This window comes from Bombina bombina, chromosome 1 (genome assembly GCF_027579735.1).
Source record: "Bombina bombina isolate aBomBom1 chromosome 1, aBomBom1.pri, whole genome shotgun sequence".
Classification (NCBI taxonomy): Eukaryota; Metazoa; Chordata; class Amphibia; order Anura; family Bombinatoridae; genus Bombina; species Bombina bombina.
In genome coordinates, this window is record NC_069499.1 from 1,510,870,021 (window position 1) to 1,510,895,873 (window position 25,853).

At 38.7% G+C, this 25,853-nt stretch overlaps 1 protein-coding gene across 1 annotated transcript in view; it reads left to right on the plus strand.

Annotated features, from left to right (window-relative positions):
* Positions 1 to 25,853, plus strand: part of TEX2 (testis expressed 2) — a 487,045-nt gene that overhangs the window by 335,820 nt on the left and 125,372 nt on the right. The window contains exons 6-8 of the mRNA XM_053708096.1: positions 1,643 to 1,786; positions 12,332 to 12,431; positions 24,113 to 24,245. Of these exons, the coding sequence (XP_053564071.1) occupies positions 1,643 to 1,786; positions 12,332 to 12,431; positions 24,113 to 24,245 (377 nt within the window). The remainder of the gene's footprint in view (positions 1 to 1,642; positions 1,787 to 12,331; positions 12,432 to 24,112; positions 24,246 to 25,853) is intronic.

Consider the following 25,853-nt stretch of genomic DNA (forward strand, 5'->3'; position numbering starts at 1 on the left):
AATCTGTTATCGATACTCTTGTTCAGGCTAGAAAGCCTGTAACTAGAAAGATTTACCACAAAATTTGGAAAAAATATATCTGTTGGTGTGAATCTAAAGGATTCCCTTGGGACAAGGTTAAGATTCCTAGGATTCTATCCTTCCTTCAAGAAGGATTGGAAAAAGGATTATCGGCAAGTTCCCTGAAGGGACAGATTTCTGCCTTGTCGGTGTTACTTCACAAAAAGCTGGCAGCTGTGCCAGATGTTCAAGCCTTTGTTCAGGCTTTGGTTAGAATTAAGCCTGTTTACAAACCTTTGACTCCTCCTTGGAGTCTCAATTTAGTTCTTTCAGTTCTTCAGGGGGTTCCGTTTGAACCCTTACATTCCGTTGATATTAAGTTATTATCTTGGAAAGTTTTGTTTTTAGTTGCAATTTCTTCTGCTAGAAGAGTTTCAGAATTATCTGCTCTGCAGTGTTCCCCTCCTTATCTGGTGTTCCATGCAGATAAGGTGGTTTTACGTACTAAACCTGGTTTTCTTCCGAAAGTTGTTTCTAACAAAAACATTAACCAGGAGATTATCGTGCCTTCTCTGTGTCCGAAACCAGTTTCAAAGAAGGAACGTTTGTTGCACAATTTGGATGTTGTTCGCGCTCTAAAATTCTATTTAGATGCTACAAAGGATTTTAGACAAACATCTTCCTTGTTTGTTGTTTATTCAGGTAAAAGGAGAGGTCAAAAAGCAACTTCTACCTCTCTCTCTTTTTGGATTAAAAGCATCATCAGGTTGGCTTACGAGACTGCCGGACGGCAGCCTCCTGAAAGAATCACAGCTCATTCCACTAGGGCTGTGGCTTCCACATGGGCCTTCAAGAACGAGGCTTCTGTTGATCAGATATGTAGGGCAGCGACTTGGTCTTCACTGCACACTTTTACCAAATTTTACAAGTTTGATACTTTTGCTTCTTCTGAGGCTATTTTTGGGAGAAAGGTTTTGCAAGCCGTGGTGCCTTCCATTTAGGTGACCTGATTTGCTCCCTCCCTTCATCCGTGTCCTAAAGCTTTGGTATTGGTTCCCACAAGTAAGGATGACGCCGTGGACCGGACACACCTATGTTGGAGAAAACAGAATTTATGTTTACCTGATAAATTTCTTTCTCCAACGGTGTGTCCGGTCCACGGCCCGCCCTGGTTTTTTTTTAATCAGGTCTGATAATTTATTTTCTTTAACTACAGTCACCACGGTACCATATGGTTTCTCCTATGCTAATATTCCTCCTTAACGTCGGTCGAATGACTGGGGTAGGCGGAGCCTAGGAGGGATCATGTGACCAGCTTTGCTGGGCTCTTTGCCATTTCCTGTTGGGGAAGAGAATATCCCACAAGTAAGGATGACGCCGTGGACCGGACACACCGTTGGAGAAAGAAATTTATCAGGTAAACATAAATTCTGTTTTTTTAATTGCACAAATTATCATTAAATACATTTATGTTAAATTATGCAATTATTTTGTGCTCTGGATAGCAGAAAATAATATATATTAGAAAATATTACACTGCCCCCCACTGGCTACTTTATGATGCCACCACTCAGCTTGCAACATTTTTTTGTGGAGAACACTGATATATGTGGTATCAGTTATATTCTTTTTATATGTGCAGATTCCCGGAGTGCAGCCGGCAGGAGAGGAACAGCAGACCTGGGTCAACTCCTTGTTAGGAAGGATGTTCTGGGATTTTTTGGGAGAAAAGTATTGGTCTGACCTGGTATCCAAAAAGATCCAAATGAAACTCAGTAAAATAAAGGTATCTAGACGTGGAAAAAAATCATTTTCATTATTTGCAAAACAAATAACAAATGTGTCAGAAATTTGCATATTAGTTAAGTGAAGTAATAAATTAATATAAAAATAAATTAGTTTTTCCCAATCACCAGCCATATTCTATTGAATGCACATAAGAAGCATAAATAATAAAACTAATGTTGCCAACCAGAATTTCAGACAATAGTCCAACAAAACAACCAATATATTTTTCTCTGAGACAGACTCAGATTAAAGGGACATGATACCCAAATGTTAAATCCCTTGAAAGTGATGCAGCATAGCTGTAAAAAGCTGACTAGAAAATATCTCCTGAACATCTCTATGTGAAAAATGGAGGATATTTTACCTCAAAATTTCCAAGTACAGGTAGCCCTCAGTTTACGCCGGGGTTAAGTTCCAGAAGGAATGGTTCTAAATCGAAACCGTTGGGAGTTAGGTTCCAGGCCCCTCTCAAAATTGACATAAGTAACACCTAATACATTATTTTTAAAGCTTTGAAATGAAGACTTTAAATGCTAAACAGCATTATAAACCTAATTAAATAATCACACAATAGACTGTATCATCAAACTAACTTTGAACAAAAACGTTTATTTACTTGCATTTTTCTGCAAACAGTTCTCTGCATTGTTAGCATGTTAGATAATATTGGGTCTGCACCTATTCTATGCAGCTGGACAGCTCAAGCAGCTGGACAGGAAGATAATAGGGAAGTGGCTGCTAGATCTTGTTGCTTGAAAGCTGCTTGATAGCTAAGGTCTGTTCTGTGTACACAGATTTATTTCAGTCTGCTAATTTGCATAACTTTGTATGCTATTGTATGTACTAATTTGCTGAAATACCAAGTCTTTTCACAGCCTGGCAATTCTCTTGATGTTTGCTGACAAGAAATAAGTTAAATTTACATTCATATCCCTTTAGAAATAAAGGGAGCAGCGTTTCCCTCCTGCAAGCATTGAAATTCATTTGATTTCTGCCAGTCTACAAAAAAAGACCATTGTGCTTCTGGGGAAATAATACAGCCAGACTATGCCCTTGGAAGACCAATGTTTCCTTCATCCAGATGTTGTTCCCAGAGGGGCTGTCTAAAAGTTTAAATGTCACACCTGGGAGTAGCAGCTTCAGTCTTGTTGTGGGGCATAATATGCTCTCTCTTTGTCCCATGTGTTTTACCAAAATGATCAGGGCCACGCTTTCGAAAGTGAATTTCTCTTGTTAAGTGTGTTCAGTCCACGGGTCATCCATTACTTATGGGATATACTCTCCTTCCCAACAGGAAGTTGCAAGAGGATCACCCAAGCAGAGCTGCTATATAGCTCCTCCCCTCACATGTCATATCCAGTCATTCTCTTGCAACCCTCAACAAAGAAGGAGGTCGCGAGAGGAGCTGGAGTTTTTACTTAACTATTCTTCAATCAAAAGTTTGTTATTTTAAATGGCACCGGAGTGTGCTGTTTTTCTATCTCAGGCAGTATTTGGAAGAAGAAACTGCCTGCGTTTTTTATCTATGATCTTAGCAGGCTAATGTTATGAAAGAAGTATTACATAATATGCCCGAATTAAGGGGCAAACGCGATAGCTCTGGGTTAAGGACAGAGCGCGCTGATGACACGAGAGCCATGTCTGATACTGCGTCACAACTTGCAGAACATGAGGACGGTGAGCTTCATTCTGTCGGTGACGGTTCTGATTCGGGGAGACCGGATTCAGAAATTTCAAATTTTAAATTTAAGCTTGAGAACCTCCGTGTGTTACTAGGGGAGGTATTAGCGGCTCTGAATGATTGCGACACGGTGGCAATTCCAGAGAAATTGTGTAGGTTGGATAGATACTATGCGGTACCGGTGTGCACTGACGTTTTTCCTATACCAAAAAGACTTACAGAAATTATCAGTAAGGAGTGGGATAGACCCGGTGTGCCTTTTTCCCCTCCCCCGATATTTAGAAAAATGTTCCCTATAGACGCCACCACACGAGACTTATGGCAGACGGTCCCTAAGGTGGAGGGAGCAGTTTCTACGTTAGCCAAGCGTACCACTATCCCGGTGGAGGATAGCTGTGCTTTCTCAGATCCAATGGATAAAAAATTAGAGGGTTATCTTAAGAAAATGTTTGTTCAACATGGTTTTATATTGCAGCCTCTTGCATGCATTGCGCCTGTCACGGCTGCAGAGGCATTCTGGTTTGAGTCTCTGGAAGAGGCGATTCGCACAGAGCCGTTGGATGAGGCCTTGAGCAAAGTTAGAACCCTTAAGCAAGCTAATGCGTTTGTTTCAGATGCCGTAGTACATCTAACCAAACTTACGGCTAAAAATACCGGATTCGCCATACAGGCGCGCAGAGTGCTCTGGCTTAAATCCTGGTCAGCGGATGTAACTTCCAAGTCTAAACTACTTAACATTCCTTTCAAAGGGCAGACCTTATTCGGGCCCGGCTTGAAGGAAACATTGCTGACATTACGGGAGGTAAGGGCCACGCCCTTCCTCAGGACAGGGCCAAACCAAAGGCCAAACAGTCTAATTTTCGTGCCTTTCGTAACTTCAAGGCAGGAGCAGCATCGACTTCCTCCGCTCCAAAACAGGAAGGAACTACTGCTCGTTACAGACAAGGTTGGAAAGACAACCAGTCATGGAACAAGGGCAAGCAGGCCCCCTATCCAGAGACGGATTTAGTGGGGGGCAGACTTTCTCTCTTTGCCCAGGCTTGGGCAAGAGATGTGCAGGATCCCTGGACGTTAAAGATTATATCTCAGGGATACCTTCTGGATTTCAAATCCTCTCCTCCACAAGGGAGGTTCCATCTTTCGAGGTTATCGACAAACCTAGTAAAGAGAGAGGCATTTCTACAATGTGTACAAGACCTCTTAATCATGGGGGTGATCCACTCAGTTCCGCGATCGGAACAGGGACAAGGATTTTACTCAAATCTATTTGTGGTTCCCAAAAAAGAGGGAACCTTCAGACCAATCTTGGACTTAAAGATCTTAAACAAATTCCTAAGGGTACCATCGTTCAAGATGGAAACCATTCGAACCATCCTACCCATGATCCAAGAGGGTCAATATATGACCACGGTGGACTTAAAGGATGCTTACCTTCATATACCGATTCACAAAGATCATTATCGGTACCTGAGGTTTGCCTTTCTAGACAGGCATTACCAGTTTGTGGCTCTTCCCTTCGGGTTAGCCACGGCCCCGAGAATTTTTACGAAGGTTCTGGGCTCACTTCTGGCGGTACTAAGACCACGAGGCATAGCGGTGGTTCCGTACCTAGACGACATTCTGATACAAGCGTCAAGTTTTCAGAATGCAAAGTCTCATACAGAGATAGTTCTAGCATTTCTGAGGTCGCATGGGTGGAAAGTGAACGTGGAAAAGAGTTCTCTGTTACCACTCACACGGGTTCCTTTTCTAGGGACTCTTATAGATTCTGTAGAGATGAAGATTTACCTGACGGAGTCCAGGTTATCAAAGATTCTCAATGCTTGCCGTGTCCTTCATTCCATTCCAAGCCCATCGGTAGCTCAGTGCATGGAGGTAATCGGCTTAATGGTAGCGGCAATGGACATAGTGCCATTTGCGCGCCTGCATCTCAGACCGCTGCAACTATGCATGCTCAGTCAATGGAACGGGGATTACTCAGATCTGTCCCCTTTGCTAAATCTGGACCAGGAGACCAGAGATTCGCTTCTCTGGTGGTTGTCACCGGTTCATCTGTCCAAAGGAATGACCTTTCGCAGGCCAGATTGGACGATTGTAACAACGGATGCCAGCCTTCTAGGCTGGGGAGCAGTCTGGAATTCCCTGAAGGCTCAGGGATCGTGGACTCAGGAGGAGAAACTCCTCCCAATAAACATTCTAGAATTAAGAGCAATATTCAATGCTCTTCTGGCTTGGCCTCAGTTAGCAAAGCTGAGGTTCATCAGATTTCAGTCGGACAATATCACGACTGTAGCTTACATCAATCATCAAGGGGGAACCAGGAGTTCCCTAGCGATGTTGGAAGTCTCGAAGATAATTCGCTGGGCAGAGTCTCACTCTTGCCACCTGTCAGCGATTCACATCCCAGGCGTAGAGAACTGGGAGGCGGATTTCCTAAGTCGCCAGACTTTTCATCCGGGAGAGTGGGAACTTCACCCGGAGGTATTTGCTCAACTGATTCGTTGTTGGGGCAAACCGGATCTGGATCTCATGGCATCTCGCCAGAACGCGAAGCTTCCTTGTTATGGATCCAGGTCCAGGGACCCGGGAGCGGTGCTGGTAGATGCATTAGCAGCCCCTTGGGTTTTCAACATAGCTTATGTGTTTCCACCATTTCCGTTGCTACCTCGGCTGATTGCCAGGATCAAACAGGAGAGGGCATTGGTAATTCTGATAGTGCCTGCGTGGCCACGCAGGACCTGGTATGCAGACCTAGTGGACATGTCGTCCTGTCCACCATGTTCTCTTCCTCTGAGGCAGGACCTTCTAATTCAGAGTCCTTTCAACCATCCAAACCTAATTTCTCTGAGGCTGACTGCCTGGAAATTGAACGCTTGATTCTATCAAAGCGTGGGTTTTCGGATTCGGTTATTGATACATTAATACAGGCTCGGAAACCTGTGACAAGAAAAATTTACCATAAGATATGGCGTAAATATTTATATTGGTGCGAATCCAAGAGTTACTCATGGAGTAAGGTTAGGATTCCTAGGATATTAGCTTTTCTACAAGAGGGTTTAGAAAAGGGTTTATCCGCTAGTTCGCTAAAGGGACAGATTTCAGCTCTGTCTATTCTTTTACACAAACGTCTGGCAGAGCATCCAGACGTCCAGGCCTTTTGTCAGGCTTTGGCTAGAATTAAGCCTGTGTTTAAAGCTGTTGCTCCTCCGTGGAGCTTAAACTTGGTTCTTAAAGTTCTTCAGGGTGTTCCGTTTGAACCCCTTCATTCCATTGATATTAAGCTTTTATCTTGGAAAGTTTTGTTTTTGATGGCTATTTCCTCGGCTCGAAGAGTATCTGAGTTATCTGCCTTACATTGTGATTCTCCTTATCTGATCTTTCATTCAGATAAGGTAGTTCTGCGTACTAAACCTGGGTTTTTACCGAAGGTTGTTTCTAACAGGAATATCAATCAAGAGATTGTTGTTCCATCATTATGTCCTAATCCTTCTTCAAAGAAGGAACGTCTTTTGCATAATCTAGACGTGGTCCGTGCTCTGAAGTTCTACTTACAGGCAACTAAAGATTTTAGACAAACTTCTTCTCTGTTTGTCGTTTACTCTGGACAGAGCAGAGGTCAAAAGGCTTCGGCTACCTCTCTCTCTTTTTGGCTTCGTAGCATAATATGTTTAGCCTATGAGACTGCTGGACAGCAGCCTTCTGAAAGAATTACAGCTCATTCCACTAGAGCTGTGGCTTCCACCTGGGCCTTTAAGAATGAGGCCTCTGTTGAACAGATTTGCAAGGCTGCAACTTGGTCTTCACTTCATACTTTTTCCAAATTTTACAAATTTGACACTTTCGGTTCTTCGGAGGCTGGTTTTGGGAGAAAGGTTCTACAGGCAGTGGTTCATTCTGTTTAATGTTCCTGCCTTGTCCCTCCCATCATTCGTGTACTTAGCTTTGGTATTGGTATCCCATAAGTAATGGATGACCCGTGGACTGAACACACTTAACAAGAGAAAACATAATTTATGCTTACCTGATAAATTTATTTCTCTTGTAGTGTGTTCAGTCCACGGCCCGCCCTGTCTTTTTCAGGCAGGTTCTAAATTTTAAAATTATAACTCCAGTCACCACTGCACCTTATAGTTTCTCCTTTCTCGTCTTGTTTCGGTCGAATGACTGGATATGACATGTGTGGGGAGGAGCTATATAGCAGCTCTGCTTGGGTGATCCTCTTGCAACTTCCTGTTGGGAAGGAGAATATATCCCATATGTAATGGATGACCCGTGGACTGAACACACTACAAGAGAAATAAATTTATCAGGTAAGCATAAATTATGTTTTTACATCTGGTGACAGTTTGTTTGTTTTCCTTGGTTAGACCCATTGCTGTGACCTCTTAGTTATGTTATTACTATACTACATCTAAGTTTATAGTTACAACGTTTTTAAGGTGGAATCCCTTCATTTCTTTCTAGAATCAAACTATATTAATTTCAAATAAGGGCCAGATTACGAGCGGAGCGCTAATTAACGCTCCTGTTCAAGTGTTAACTGTGCTAGAAGTAATTTTTCTGCGCTTGTTGGGTTGCGCTAATATTACAAGTTGAAAGTAAACTGTTTTTGTTTGAGCGCTAACCCAACGAGCGTAAAAAGCAGAAGTTAGAATATCATGTAGGTGTTCGTCTATTCCCCCATAGAAGTCAATGGAGAAAAACACCCCACACTCGTGCAAACCCGATAGCATATTCTCATATGCGCTAACGCAACATGAAAATATGAATATTTCACATTCCAATATTCTGCACATAGAAGAATATGTATTATTAATAAATATATATATATATATATATATATATATATATATATATATATATATATATATACATATACAAAACACGGAAGGGGACTGCACTCTCGTACCAGACCAGGTACACATCCCATGACCCTGCAACATGCTCAGCCCTGGGTGCCACTGGCACTCACAGGAAGCTGTGCTGTCCCCAGAGTCACAGGCAGTTAACCCCAGACAGGTCTGGGTGCAAGAACCATAGGGAGAATTACAAAACAAATTAATACAACACACAGAGAAAGTCCAGCACTCACTTACAAGCTCTCAGCTAAGATTTAAAAGCAAAAATTGAAAGGTTAGTTACCGCATCTGGCCAAATGGGACAAGCCCAGGTACCACGTCAAGGTCCTTTCCATTACCTGGGACCCTAAAACAGCCACACAATGCAAGATCTCAAATCCAAACTGGGAACAAGGGAGGGCTTGTGTAATCGTATTGTAATGTAATGGTCCTTTCACCCAGACCTGTCTGGGGTTAACTGCTTGTGACTCTGGGGATAGCACAGCTTCCTGTGAGTGCCAGTGAACACCCAGGGCTGAGCATGTTGCAGGGTCATGGGATGTGTACCCGGTCCGGTATGAGAGTGCAGTCCCCATCTGTGTTTTGTATTGTCTAGGGTGATTACATAAGCCTGTGCACCCTTCCCTTGTTCCCAGTTTGTTTGGATTTGAGAGCTTGCATTGTGTGGCTGTTTTAGGGTCCCAGGTAATGGAAAGGACCTTGACGTGGTACTTGGGCTTGTCCCATTTGGCCAGATGCGGTGACTAACCTTTCCATTTTTGCTTTTAACTCTTAGCTGAGAGCTTGTAAGTGAGTGCTGTGTTTTCTCTGTGTGTTGTATTAATTTGTTTTGTAATTTTCCCTATGGTTCTTGCACCCAGACCTGTCTGGGGTTAACTTCTTGTGACTCTGGGGACAGCACAGCTTCCTGTGAGTGCCAGTGGCACCCAGGGCTGAGCATGTTGCAGGTTCATGGGATGTGTATCCGGTCCGGTATGAGAGTGCAGTTCCCTTCTGTGTTTTGTATATGTCTAGGGTGATTACATATGCCTGTACACCCTTCCCTTGTTCCCAGTTTGTTTGGATTTGAGAGCTTGCATTGTGTGGCTGTTTTAGGGTCCCTGGTAATGGAAAGGACCTTGATGTGGTACCTGGGCTTGTCCCATTTGGCCAGATGCGGTAACTAACCTTTCCATTTTTGCTTTTAACTCTTAGCTGAGAGCTTGTAAGTGAGTGCTGGACTTTCTCTGTGTGTTATATATATAGATATATATATATATATATATATATATATATATATATATATATATATATATATATATATATATATATATATATATATATATATAACAATGGTTTTTGGTACACAATCAGATATAATATATATAGGAATATCTGTTTACAAATACATAGCACATATTCTGCTATGTGCAGACCATTGGAATGTGAAATATCTACAGTAATTACATAGTTAAAACCTTTATTAAATATTGCATGGATGTTTTTTTCATGTTTTCATCTACTTGATTGCAAATGCACTTATATGTATGTCTATATATGTATACATATGTATTTGTGTGTATATATGTATTTAAAGACATATGTACACACACACATATACATATATATATATATATATATATATATATATATATATATATATATATATATATATATATATATACATACATACATATTTAGACATGTATATGTATGCATCTCAATATTAAAGCCCTTTGTCTGTCTTATTTTCTAACACCTGAAATCTCATATCTTTGAGCCCTTATAACTTTTTTGTGCAATATTTTTGTGAATAATTTTTATTAGACAGTGTTAATATGAATGTAACTGATTTTTGTAATGTATTTTTTACGTGTTTTGTGCAACTTTTTTTTGTTTTGGAAACAGTTAATCAGAGCTCTAAAATCTAGTAACCTGTTGCAGAACGAGCATATTTTTGTAATGTTTTACAAATGTGAAGTTAAAGGGACAGTCAACACCAGAATTTTTGTTGTTTTAAAAGATAGATAATCTCTTAATCATCCATTCCCCAGTTTTGCATAACCAACACTGTTATATTAAAACACTTTTTACCTCTGTGATTACCTTGTATCTAAGCATCTTCTGACAAACCCCTGATCACATGACATTTTATTTGTTATCTATTGACTTTCATTTTAGCCAATTAGTGCAGTGTCTGCCACAATCCACGGCCGTGATCACAATGTTATCTATATGGCTCACATGAACTAGCAATCCCTTGTTGTGAAAAGCAAATAAAAAAAGCATGTGGTAAGAGGCGGAAATTATCATATGAGCCTTCCTAGGTTTAGCTTTCAACTAAGAATACCAATAGAACAAAGCGAAATTGGTGATAAAAGTAAATTGGAAAGATGTTTAAAATTACATGCCCTATTTGAAATATGAAAGGTTTTTTTTTTTTTTTTTGGACTTGACTGTCCCTTTAAACCATCAGTATTTTTTCTTTATATTTATGAGCAAATCATTCTTTATCTCTGTACGTACCCTTATGGGCTCAGTGTAGTTTAATAGAAATTGTCAAATTGAGTAAAGAGACAGGCTACTTATGTGCATAGGTTGTCTAAACATCCATTACATTTTTATATGGGGGAGACTATCCTATTGATTGTGTTCTTCAGGTTTATTTTTAGATTTGCAAGTTACTTGCGTCTGTAGAACAAGCTAACTAGACCTTTTTGCTATGTGGACTCTCGCACATACCTTACCCTTTCCTTTGTTCAGCTCCCTGCTTTGTCATACAGGTCATTAGCTAAACCACTCACGCCTAAGGGACACCTTACAATGCCGTTGAGTGAAATACTTTATTTGCTTTTGTAAATATTTGCAGTTTCTTAGAAGTTATTTCCATGAAACTGATGAGAGAACCTTTTGTTCCTCAAACACAACAGTGCCCATTTGTGCTAGGTATTAAACGCTCACGCCCTTCAGCATTTGGTCTGTATTTGATTGTCCTAATGGGCATCTTTTAGAAACACTAAACCTATTCGTTTTTCATGTATCCATTTTTAAGAAGTAGTTGCAGTAAGTTTTGAATTCCCTTATATGTCGAAGAGGACTGGAACTTGCTTTTCAAAAGGGTTAAAGTGAACGTTGGTGATATTTTAGATAGAGATTAATTTAACAGTTGTAACGAAGATGCGCTATAACTTATTTTTTAATATAGATATGAAATCCAAATTTCCCGTGCTCTGCAGTCCACTTCGAAAGTCAATTTTTCTGTGAGCTAACGGGTTGAATTGTTCTCCAATCAGTGTTGTCTCCATATGGCACTTTTGTTGTAGCTAGAGCGCTGATTGGAGAACAATTCAAACCGTTAACTCACAGAATAATTACTTATGAAGTCGTGGGAATTTGAAATTTAGATCTATATTAAAAAGTAAGTTACAGAGCATCTTCATTACAACCGACGAATGAAACTCTATCTAAAATGTCACTTACATTCCGGATCTGATTTTATAAAGGGTAGAGTTTACCATCACTTTAAATAGCCTCACTGGTTAAACTAATGATTAGGCGTCTGTGCTCAATCACCAGCTAGCTCCCAGTAGTGCACGCATTGCTGTTCATGAGCCTACCTAGGTATGCTTTTCAACAAAAGATACCAAGAAAATTAAGTAAACTAAATAATAATAGAAGTAAAATGAAAAGTTGTTTAAAATTGCATGCTCTGTCTGAAAAATGAAGGTTTAATTTGTATGTCTCTTTTTTAAAAAAAAATGAAAGCGTGATTCTTGCTATCACTGGAAAGAAACGCTTGTGAAACGGGAATTACTTCAGTAAATAGCATTAAAATGGGAACAGATACCAGTAGGTATAATTTGCATGCACATCTCTGTCTCAGGATTGTTTATTTAGCTATGTGTGTGTCTCCCAGTGATATTGCAGTGCTCAGTACAGGATATACGTGTAGGTGTACTGTATTGTATGTGATGTTTATTTTACTAGTTTTTCTTATGAGAGTAACACGTTTTTGTTGTTACAGCTGCCATACTTCATGAATGAGCTAACACTAACTGAGCTTGATATGGGCGTTTCTGTGCCGAAAATCCTTCAAGCCTTCAAACCAACCATTGACCACAGAGGTATGTTTGTCATCACGATGTGGGCTATGATATTTCTGTATTTGCTTGTGTGGTTGAAGCATATGCTAATGTTTATCCTGATAATGATATTAACTGCTCATTCAGTAGAAAGGTCTGAATTGCTAATATAATGTGGATCATGTTGGCAGAATCACTTGAGTGTTTATCTGGGCCATTTCCCCCCACTTGGCACAGAAGGCTTTTCAGCCAGCAGGATATTCTGCTAAACATCCTAATAGTGTAATAGGCTTAGATGTTAAAATAAATACATTTTTCTGCTGCCATGGGAATGGTTTTAACCTTTGGTCGACAAACAGATTATTCCTCTGAGCTGGCTGGAAGGGGTTCAGAATGCAGGATGTGTAATGAGTGTTTTATGCATATTTTTCTGTTATCTGCTTATTTGGATCTTTACCGGGTAAATAAGGAAAGTACTCAGTATTTCGGTCTTCGTTCTGCACAGACCGGATAAGGCTGGAAATATTCTTTTGCAAACAGTCTAAAACATAGCTGGTGCAGCCTCTTTAATTATAGAAGTGTTAGGCCTTGTATACAGAGACAGAGCAATGCAAATAAAAATACAAATACAGCCATATGGATGTTTAAGTGATAAAAGAAAATGTTGTAATATGTGAGGGTATTTTAATATTGCTCTATTGCTTGAATATAATTATTTGTTTAGCCCCCTGCAAATGAATTAAACACATGTTTAAAATCGGCTTCAGAGCTGGTGAGCCAATGACAATAGGCATATGTGCATAGCCCATAATCACAAACTCGCAGGAGTGCATTGCTGCTCCTGAGACTACTAGGTATGCTTTTTAACAAAGGATACTCCGAGACCAAAATACATTGAAAAATCTGCATGCTGTATCTAAATCATGTTTCATTTTGACTTTAATGTCCTTTTAAATGTACTTGGCACTCATAATTAAATGAATCATAAAATGTATGTAATGAAAATCAATATTATGCTGAGACACTTTGTAATGTAAAATGCCTTAGTCTTATGTGTAACATTATATTAGCGGCACTGGCATTGGTAGGTGTACACTCCTCTGAGCATACTTGCATATCAGCACTGTGCATGATCTCTGCATCAAATGCCTGAAACAGCCCTTTTTATACTGCTTTATAGTATCTCATCTGTAATATTATTCTGAGGATGCACTACTGAAATTGTAAGAGTGAAAACAAACTATGTACCTGTAATATGCTTTCATTTTAGTGTTATTATTATTCCTGCTTTTAATGTAATTTACTGCTGAAAATTACTCCCCCTTGAAAGGCTGTGTCTTTAAAGGGATATGAAACACATTTTATTTCTTTCATGATTCAGATAGAGCAGGCAATTGTAAGCAACTTTCTAATTTACTCCGATGATCAATTTTTATGTTATCTTGGTATCATTATTTAAAAAGAAGGAATGTAACCTTACGAGCTGGCCCATCTTTGGTTCAGTGCCTGGGTAGTGCTTGCTGATTGGCTGCTAAATGTAGCCACCAATCAGCAAGTTCTACCCAGGGTGTCGAACCAAAAATGGGCCAGCTTCTAAGCTTACATACCTGCTTTTCAAATAAAGATACCAAGAGAACAAAGAAAAAATGATAATAGGAGAAAATGAGAAAGTTGCTTAAAATTGCATGATCTAGGACTTCCCGTGGGCGGCTCACCAAGATGGCCACTGAACCACATTGCTCCGTGACTGATATCTGCAAATAAAGGATTTGTGGCCAAATCCTAAGCCATCCAGACCTCCCTTGGCAATAAGTGTGCCCGGGAAACTACCAGTTTCATCTCCTGGCTACTGAGAAGACATAAAAATAAAATTAAGCCTGTAGGCTTTTCCACCGTGCTCACACAAGATGGAGCATATCGCCTCGTGTCTCGTGGAGGCTTTTGCACCATTGTTCGACTCCCTGGCAGCAACTATGGGGGAACTTCTTCGAGAAGTGAGAGCGTTGCAAGCAACTGATATTCCTAGAGTTTCGTCTGTCTGCCTGATAGCACAAACCTCACTCTCCACTTGCATGCAGACCGAGGCTGCGGACTTGGCATCTCCCGGTGACAAGCCGACTAGAGGATCCTTAATCCAGCACATGAGGGATATTTGTCTACCTCCTAATAAAACCTTCCGATGTCAGCAATCGACAAAACATCCCCTCTCTAGTAACACTATGGGGCCAGAAGACACACAGCTTGAATCAAGCTATGGCGGAGTACCACCTCGCATTGATGATGCCTACATTGAACCAAAACTTGCAAGGAGAGATAGAACAATGGAGGCTCTGCAAGATCACTTGGTGATATTTGTCTCTTACAGAAGTTAGAACCTGAGAGGGGCTTACAGATTCCTAAATGGTCCCGGCCAACAACCTTCACAGTTCCGGCGGCCATGGATTTCAAACCTGCAGGATCGTTCAGTGGGCCAACAGCTGCCCGGCGTGTACGCAGAGACATGATATTCGGAGAGAGAGGGCTGTGGGTTGCAGGCACGCAGAAATCATGCGGCTGTCGATCTGCATGCCAACTAAAATGGTTCCCAGACCCATACTACGAACCGCTTGCTTTATTCAGAGAGAGTGTGGGCTAGAATGTATAGATCCTACCTTAGCCGGTTCATTTCTGCGGACCCGACCAACTGGCTTGAACCCTGGACAATAAACACAGCTCGGTTTACGATTATGATCTATGTTGTATGATCGTTTTAAGTAAGGCTTGCTACACAACCCACTTTATTTCCTGCTCTGTCAGATTTAAGAGTTCTCTACCTGTTACAATTGCTATATTTTTGCCCTTCTTGTTGCTCATATTTATCTTGTTCCGAGTTTGGTGGGCTCTCAATAACATGTGGAGGGGTTGGTTAGATCATAGTTCTGTGTTATGCTATTCATCATACATAATATTTTAAGGTCATGGACAACACCTGCTGAACTAAATGTTGGGGAAGTGTTCACTGTTTGGGTTGATCTATTATGATACTGTGTACAGCACATATTCACCTGCAAAATGTCTATTGCTGTTTAACAGTGTGATTCCAGTTTTCCTCTCTTGTTTATTTAATTGATACACCAGTCTGAGTATCACTTTGTGTGCAGTGAGCTTAAAGTATGCCTACTACGCTGCCCTCTTAAAGGGCCATAATACCCAAATGTTTAAACACTTGAAAGTAATGCAACATAGCTGTAAAAAGCTGACTAGAAAATATCACCTGAACATCTCTATGTAAAAAATTTTACCTCAAAAGTTCCTCAGTAGCCACATCCCATTGTAAAGGATTTCTAAGCAGCATATTAGTATGTCTGTCCCGGGACAGCTGAAAGGATGAGGCTTGTGCGCTCTCATGTTATTTCCCTATTCAGTTTAGGGAAGTTTACAATGAAATTTCATGAGAGTTAAGTCAAATTTCATGAGATCACAGTAAAAGAGTTCATGACCTCAGCACTGCTGATGCTGATTGGCTGCTGGTCATTTCTTAATTTTTTTTATTTTTTTTTACCTGCAGCTGGGAGCAGCAGCTGAGTAGAACTTTTTACACAGAACTTACTCTGCTGAGCTGAGGAGATTGTGAGGTAAAATATCTTCCTTTTTTACACAGAGATGCTCAGGTGATATTTTCCGGTCAGCTTTTTACAGTTATGCTGCATCATTTTCAAGTGATTTAGCATATGAGTATTATGTCCCTTTTAAGTATATAAACTCACTATTTCTCCATCAGCCCCTGATAACACTAACTAGAAAACGCTGCAACTGTAAGTACTTAAGGACCGGAACAGCCTTCATTAGCGATGTCAAATTTTATTTATGACATTTCTGAATTTCCTATGGTATTTTTGAAAATTGCTATATCGAGCATGATACCTGCTATATTATATTTTTAGTCTACATACTATGTGGCTGAACAAGGAGTATCTGTGCTACGCCACCCTAAAGCCAATTTATTTTCACGTTATGATATGGGCTCAACTTCAGTTACACCGGTTTGATATAGAGTTGATCATCTAAAATGTGTTGCAGTTCCTGTGACTTTCCAAATATCTATACAGTTTATAATCTAGTTGTAAATATATCACAGAATTATGTGACAGTGCCAAACCATACATCTAGATAATGTGCTGGAACTATAACCTATGGAGGAGCCGGTTGGATTCTAACCTTATGTCAAGCTGTCCACTTTAAATAACATGGTACGAACTTGGATAATAACTGCTGAGCTCAATGTTTAGATATGTTCCTTGTTTGAGTTTGACTATTTTGTTCCTATATATAAGACATGCTGCTCTGCAAAACGTTTATCACAATCAGACATGAGATACCAGTTTTCTTTTCTTTTATCTACTTAATTATTTTGTTGGGGTTTATACTTGTACTTTTCTCCCTCATCCCCCTTCTTGAGTAGGTGAACTACTCAGAAGTCAGAACGCCAAGCTTCCAAGGTACGGTTCAAGGTCAAGAGATCCGCAGGCCGTTCTGATAGATGCTCTGGCGGTTCCTCGGGTTTTCGGTTGGCATACCTGTTTCCGCCATTTGCTCTCCTTCCATGAGTCATTGCTCGTATCAAACAGAAGAGGGTGTCAGTGATTCTAATAGCCCCTGCGTGGCCTCGCAGGATATGGTTTGCAGACCTAGTGGAAATGTCATCTCTCCCATTTTGGAGACTACCTCTGAGGAAGGACCTTCTGATTCAGGGTCCCTTCCTTCATCCAAATCTCGTTTCTCTGAAGCTGAATGCTTGGAGATTGAACGCTTAATTATGTCTAAGTGTGTTTTTTCTGAGTCGGTCATTGAGACCATGATTCAGGCTCGCAAGCCTGTTACTAGAAAGATTTACCATAAGATATGGCGTAAATATCTTTATTGGTGTGAATCCAAGGGCTACTCTTGGAGTAGAATTAGAATTCCTAGAATTTTATCTTTTCTTCAGGTAGGCCTGGAGAAGGGATGGTCAGTCAGTACCCTGAAGGGTCATATTTCTGCTTTATCAGTTTTACTACATAAACGTTTGGCGGATGTGCCAGATGTGCAATCTTTTTGTCAGGCCTTGGTCAAAATCAGACCTGTCTTTAAGTCTGTTAAGTCCTCCTTGGAGCCTTATCCTTGTTCTTAAAGTTTTACAGCTGGCTCTGTTTGAGCCGTTGCATTCCATAGACATTAAGTTGTTATCTTGGAAGGTTTTGTTTCTTGTTGCTATCGCTTCTGCTCGAAGAGTCTCGGAACTCTCAGCTCTGCAGTGTGATTCCCCTTATCTTATTTCTCATGCTGATAAGGCGATTCTTTGTACTAAGTTAGGTTTCCTTCCTAAGGTTGTTTCTAATAGAAATATCAATCAGGAAATTGTTGTTCCCTCTCTGTGTCCTAATCCTTCTTTTTCCAAAGAACGTTTGTTACACAATTTGGATGTTGTACATGCTCTTAAATTCTACTTACAGGTGACTAAGGATTTTGGCCAGTCCTCTGCCTTCTTTGTCTGTTTCTCTGGGAAACGTAAAGGTCAGAAAGCTACTGCTACTACTCTTTCTTTTTGGTTACGAATTATAATTCGTTTGGCTTATGTGACTGCTGGACAGCAGACTCCTGAGAGAATTGCGGCTCATTCCACAACAGCTGTTTACGCTTCTTGGGCTTTCAAAAATGAAGCTTCTGTGGAACAAATTTGCAAGGCTGCAACTTTGTCTTCTCTACATACTTTTTGCCAATTTTACAAATTTGATATTTTTGCCTTGGCTGAGGCTTCTTTTGGGAGAAAGGTTCTTCAAGTGGTGGTTCCATCTGTTTAGGACTGCTTGTCTTGTCCCTCCCTATTTATCCGTGTCCTCTAGCTTGGGTATTGGTTCCTAACATTAATTACTCAAGCCGTGGATTCACCATATCTTAGGAAAGAAAAACAAAACTTATGCTTACCTGATAAATTTCTTTCTTTCTGGATATGGTAAGTCCACGGCCCCACCCTTTATTTTAAGACAGTTGTTCTTTTGTCTATAACCTCAGGCACCTTCGCACCTTGTTCCTTTTTGTCCATTTCCCTTTGGTCGAATGACTTGGGGTTGTGTGTAAGGGAGTGATACTTAGCAGTTTAACTGTGGTGCTCTTTGCCTCCTCCTGCTGGCCAGGAGTGATATTCCCAACAGTAATTACTCAAGCCGTGGACTAACCATATCCGGAAAGAAATACATTTATCCGGTAAGTATAAAAAAAAAAATTCCCCCACAAAAAAAAGAGTAACACTAGAAATTATAGAAGCTCTTGTTCACACGATGGTTGATTCATGAAATAAGCTTCCATTAGAGGTGGTAAAGACTATTTAACTGACTAAACTTACACTTTATAGGAAATAATACACAAATATCTGTGCAAATGCAGGTGTTACACTTTCTATCAATATATCAGCACATCCCTTATTGTAAATAAAAATGTAACACATGAATATCTGTGCAAATGCAGGTGTGTTACACTTATTTACTATCAGGGATGTGCCGATATATAGGTACAATGTGTAACACATAAATATCTGTGCAAATGCATGTGTGTTACACTTATTTACTATCAGGGATGTGCTGATATATAGGTACAATGTGTAACACATAAATATCTGTGCAAATGCATGTGTGTTACACTTATTTACTATCAGGGATGTGCTGATATATAGGTACAATGTGTAACACATAAATATCTGTGCAAATGCATGTGTGTTACACTTATTTACTATCGGGGATGTGCCGATATATAGGTACAATGTGTAACACATAAATATCTGTGCAAATGCATGTGTTACACTTATTTACTATCAGGGATGTGCCGATATATAGGTACAATGTGTAACACATAAATATCTGTGCAAATGCATGTGTGTTACACTTATTTACTATCAGGGATGTGCCGATATATAGGTACAATGTGTAACACATAAATATCTGTGCAAATGCATGTGTGTTACACTTATTTACTATCGGGGATGTGCCGATATATAGGTACAATGTGTAACACATAAATATCTGTGCAAATGCATGTGTTACACTTATTGACTATCGGGGATGTGCCGATATATAGGTACAATGTGTAACACATAAATATCTGTGCAAATGCATGTGTTACACTTATTGACTATCAGGGATGTGCTGATATATAGGTACAATGTGTAACACATAAATATCTGTGCAAATGCATGTGTGTTACACTTATTTACTATCAGGGATGTGCCGATATATAGGTACAATGTGTAACACATAAATATCTGTGCAAATGCATGTGGGTTACACTTATTTACTATCAGGGATGTGCTGATATATAGGTACAATGTGTAACACATAAATATCTGTGCAATTGCATGTGTGTTACACTTATTTACTATCAGGGATGTGCTGATATATAGGTACAATGTGTAACACATAAATATCTGTGCAAATGCATGTGTGTTACACTTATTTACTATCAGGGATGTGCCGATATATAGGTACAACGTGTAACACATAAATATCTGTGCAAATGCATGTGTGTTACACTTATTTACTATCAGGGATGTGCCGATATATAGGTACAACGTGTAACACATAAATATCTGTGCAAATGCATGTGTTACACTTATTTACTATCAGGGATGTGCTGATATATAGGTACAATGTGTAACACATAAATATCTGTGCAAATGCATGTGTGTTACACTTATTTACTATCAGGGATGTGCTGATATATAGGTACAACGTGTAACACATAAATATCTGTACAAATGCAGGTGTGTTACACTTATTTACTATCAGGGATGTGCTGATATATTGGTACAATGTGTAACACATAAATATCTGTGCAAATGCATGTGTGTTACACTTATTTACTATCAGGGATGTGCTGATATATAGGTACAACGTGTAACACATAAATATCTGTGCAAATGCATGTGTTACACTTATTTACTATCAGGGATGTGCCGATATATAGGTACAATGTGTAACACATAAATATCTGTGCAAATGCATGTGTTACACTTATTTACTATCAGGGATGTGCCGATATATAGGTACAATGTGTAACACATAAATATCTGTGCAAATGCATGTGTGTTACACTTATTTACTATCAGGGATATGCCGATATATAGGTACAATGTGTAACACATAAATATCTGTGCAAATGCATGTGTGTTACACTTATTTACTATCAGGGATGTGCCGATATATAGGTACAATGTGTAACACATAAATATCTGTGCAAATGCATGTGTTACACTTATTTACTATCAGGGATGTGCTGATATATTGGTACAATGTGTAACACATAAATATCTGTGCAAATGCATGCGTGTTACACTTATTTACTATCAGGGATGTGCTGATATATAGGTACAATGTGTAACACATAAATATCTGTGCAATTGCAGGTGGGTTACACTTATTTACTATCAGGGATGTGCTGATGTATAGGTACAAAAGTGCAATACACAAATATCTGTACAAATGCATGTGTGTTACACTTATTTACTATCAGGGATGTGCCGATATATAGGTACAATGTGTAACACATAAATATCTGTGCAAATGCATGTGTTACACTTATTTACTATCAGGGATGTGCTGATATATTGGTACAATGTGTAACACATAAATATCTGTGCAAATGCATGTGTGTTACACTTATTTACTATCAGGGATGTGCCGATATATAGGTACAATGTGTAACACATAAATATCTGTGCAAATGCATGTGTTACACTTATTTACTATCAGGGATGTGCTGATATATTGGTACAATGTGTAACACATAAATAGCTGTGCAAATGCATGTGTTACACTTATTTACTATCAGGGATGTGCCGATATATAGGTACAATGTGTAACACATAAATATCTGTACAAATGCATGTGTGTTACACTTATTTACTATCAGGGATGTGCTGATATATAGGTACAATGTGTAACACATAAATATCTGTGCAAATGCATGTGTTACACTTATTTACTATCAGGGATATGCTGATATATAGGTACAATGTGTAACACATAAATATCTGTGCAAATGCATGTGTGTTACACTTATTTACTATCAGGGATGTGCCGATATATAGGTACAATGTGTAACACATAAATATCTGTGCAATTGCAGGTGGGTTACACTTATTTACTATCAGGGATGTGCTGATGTATAGGTACAAAAGTGCAATACACAAATATCTGTACAAATGCATGTGTGTTACACTTATTTACTATCAGGGATGTGCCGATATATAGGTACAATGTGTAACACATAAATATCTGTGCAATTGCAGGTGGGTTACACTTATTTACTATCAGGGATGTGCCGATATATAGGTACAACGTGTAACACATAAATATCTGTGCAAATGCATGTGTTACACTTATTTACTATCAGGGATGTGCCGATATATAGGTACAATGTGTAACACATAAATATCTGTGCAAATGCATGTGTGTTACACTTATTTACTATCAGGGATGTGCTGATATATAGGTACAATGTGTAACACATAAATATCTGTGCAAATGCATGTGTGTTACACTTATTTACTATCAGGGATGTGCCGATATATAGGTACAACGTGTAACACATAAATATCTGTTCAAATGCATGTGTGTTACACTTATTTACTATCAGGGATGTGCCGATGTATAGGTACAATGTGTAACACATAAATATCTGTGCAATTGCAGGTGTGTTACACTTATTTACTATCAGGGATGTGCCGATATATAGGTACAATGTGTAACACATAAATATCTGTGCAAATGCATGTGTGTTACACTTATTTACTATCAGGGATGTGCTGATATATAGGTACAATGTGTAACACATAAATATCTGTACAAATGCATGTGGGTTACACTTGTTTACTATCAGGGATGTGCTGATATATAGGTACAATGTGTAACACATAAATATCTGTACAAATGCATGTGTGTTACACTTATTTACTATCAGGGATGTGCTGATATATAGGTACAATGTGTAACACATAAATATCTGTGCAAATGCATGTGTTACACTTATTTACTATCAGGGATGTGCTGATATATAGGTACAATGTGTAACACATAATTATCTGTACAAATGCATGTGTGTTACACTTATTTACTATCAGGGATGTGCTGATATATAGGTACAATGTGTAACACATAAATATCTGTGCAAATGCATGTGTGTTACACTTATTTACTATCAGGGATGTGCTGATATATAGGTACAACGTGTAACACATAAATATCTGTACAAATGCATGTGTGTTACACTTATTTACTATCAGGGATGTGCTGATATATAGGTACAATGTGTAACACATAAATATCTGTGCAAATGCATGTGTGTTACACTTATTTACTATCAGGGATGTGCCGATATATAGGTACAATGTGTAACACATAAATATCTGTGCAAATGCATGTGTGTTACACTTATTTACTATCAGGGATGTGCTGATATATAGGTACAATGTGTAACACATAAATATCTGTACAAATGCATGTGTGTTACACTTATTTACTATCAGGGATGTGCTGATATATAGGTACAATGTGTAACACATAAATATCTGTACAAATGCATGTGTGTTACACTTATTTACTATCAGGGATGTGCTGATATATAGGTACAATGTGTAACACATAAATATCTGTGCAAATGCATGTGTGTTACACTTATTTACTATCAGGGATGTGCTGATATATAGGTACAATGTGTAACACATAAATATCTGTGCAAATGCATGTGTGTTACACTTATTTACTATCAGGGATGTGCTGATATATAGGTACAATGTGTAACACATAAATATCTGTGCAAATGCATGTGTTACACTTATTTACTATCAGGGATGTGCCGATATATAGGTACAATGTGTAACACATAAATATCTGTGCAATTGCAGGTGGGTTACACTTATTTACTATCAGGGATGTGCCGATATATAGGTACAATGTGTAACACATAAATATCTGTACAAATGCATGTGTGTTACACTTATTGACTATCAGGGATGTGCCGATATATAGGTACAATGTGTAACACATAAATATCTGTACAAATGCATGTGTGTTACACTTATTTACTATCAGGGATATGCCGATATATAGGTACAATGTGTAACACATAAATATCTGTGCAAATGCATGTGTGTTACACTTATTTACTATCAGGGATGTGCCGATATATAGGTACAATGTGTAACACATAAATATCTGTGCAAATGCATGTGTTACACTTATTGACTATCAGGGATGTGCCGATATATAGGTACAATGTGTAACACATAAATATCTGTGCAAATGCATGTGTTACACTTATTTACTATCAGGGATGTGCTGATGTATAGGTACAAAAGTGCAATACACAAATATCTGTACAAATGCAGGTGTTACACTTTTTTACTAATATATCTGGTGCTGCAGACTGCGGCATTTTCATCATTCGTTTAAATGTATCCTGAATTGAACATACCCAGGCAATATGGGCAGACTATGGCCCTTATCTGTCATGAACATCTGTGTTTGTTAGTTTCTCACACGTGCACGTGAATTGTGATGTTCTCTTTCATATTGTGCTAAATTACTGAAAGACACAATTTAAATTTTTTTTTTTATTCTTAAAAATATACCTGAAAGCATTGTATTTATGGTGATCTCATTATATCCAATGATTTGAAAAGGCTATTTTTTAATATACATTTAATCTGTCTCCAGGTCTCTGGACGGATTTGGAAATTTCCTATAATGGGTCTTTTCTTATGACTCTGGAGACCAAAATGAACCTGACCAAACTGGGGAAAGAACCACTTGGAGAAGCCTTGAAAGTTGGAGAGATTGGTAAAGAAGGGTGAGTCTCCTCTTATCGTCTTCCTATTGCCAAGCAACATGCAGAAGTGTTTGTGTAAATCTCAATGTTAATGGAAACCGTAAATATGACATCTGATTTCAGGGATCAGAATATTTGAATGGCACATAGAAGTCATTCAAGTGATTCAATTCACTTATATTATAACATTTATCTATTCCTCTTGAAATCCTTTGTTGAAGTATTCTCAGGAGCTTGCACTGGAATCCTTTGAGGGATTCTCAGGAGCGTGCACTGGAATCCTTTGTTGAGGAAGGCTCAAGAGTATGCACTGGAATCCTTTGTTGAGGAAGGCTCAAGAGTATGCACTGGAATCCTTTGTTGAGGTATGCTCAGGAGCGTGCACTGGAATCCTTTGTTGAGAGGCTCAGGAGCGTGGTAGTATTTGCAACAATATTGGTAACAATTTTACAAGAAACATGTATGCTCCTGAACCTATCTCAGTTTGCTCTCATGGAAAGGAGCAAAGTTTCAACAAATAAGAGAGATGTCAGTCTTATAATAGAAGTAAATTAAAAGGTTTTAAAATTAAACACTGTTGAAATAATTAAAATTTGATTTTGACTTCATGTCCCTTCAAGTCCAGCGTTCTCTAGGGGTATCAATATGAATGTGTAGGTATAAGAAAAATAGACTGCAAATTATTATCAAAAAGTGACATCCAAAATGAAACTGTCATGCTTTAGAAGGGCATGTAATTTAATACAACTTTCCAATTTACTTCTATTATTACATTTGCTTCATTCTCTTGGTATCCTTTCTTAAAGAATAAACCTTGGTAGGCTCATAGGACCTCAGGAGTGTGCATATTTGAAGCAATGTTATACAATGTTGCAAGCACTGCTGCCATAGAGTGCAATGCTCATCTAGGTTTATTCTTTAGCAAATAATAAGAAAACAAATCAAATTTGACAATAGAAATAAATTGGATCAATGAAAGGTTAGTTTTGACTTTTCAGTTCCTTGTGATTTGATTATCATCTCCAAAGCATTAAAGGGACAGTGTACCCTACATTTTCTCCCATTTAATTTGTTCCCAATTATCAATTTTACCAGCTGGGGTGTATTAAACTGTTTGCAAATAGCTACATTACTTTTATTTCACCTTTTGAAATAGCTGCTTTTGTCTGTATCATCACCACCTATACTGATAGATTCGGTACTCTAGTATTGTCTATAGAGAAACTGTGTAAACATAGTAAGTTTTTGTAAGTTATAGGGCAATAAGTACAAGTAGCACTTTGCTATTTCCAAACCATTATTTTTCAAAATTAGCGCTAGTTACATTAGAACACTAATATCTTTCAGGAATCTCTGAATATCCATTGACATGTATATATTTTTTTTTAGTAGACATCCCAAAGTATTCATCTAGGCCCATTTTGGTATATTTCATGCCACCATTTCACCGCCAAATGCGATTAAATACTAATACTTTTGGTTTCTCACTGAAATGATTTACAAACAGCTTGTGCAATTATGGCTTAAATGGTTGTAAATTCTTCTCTGGGATCCCCTTTGTTCAGAAATAGCAGACATATATGGCTTTGGCGTTGCTTTTTAGTAATTAGAAGGCTGCTAAATGCCACT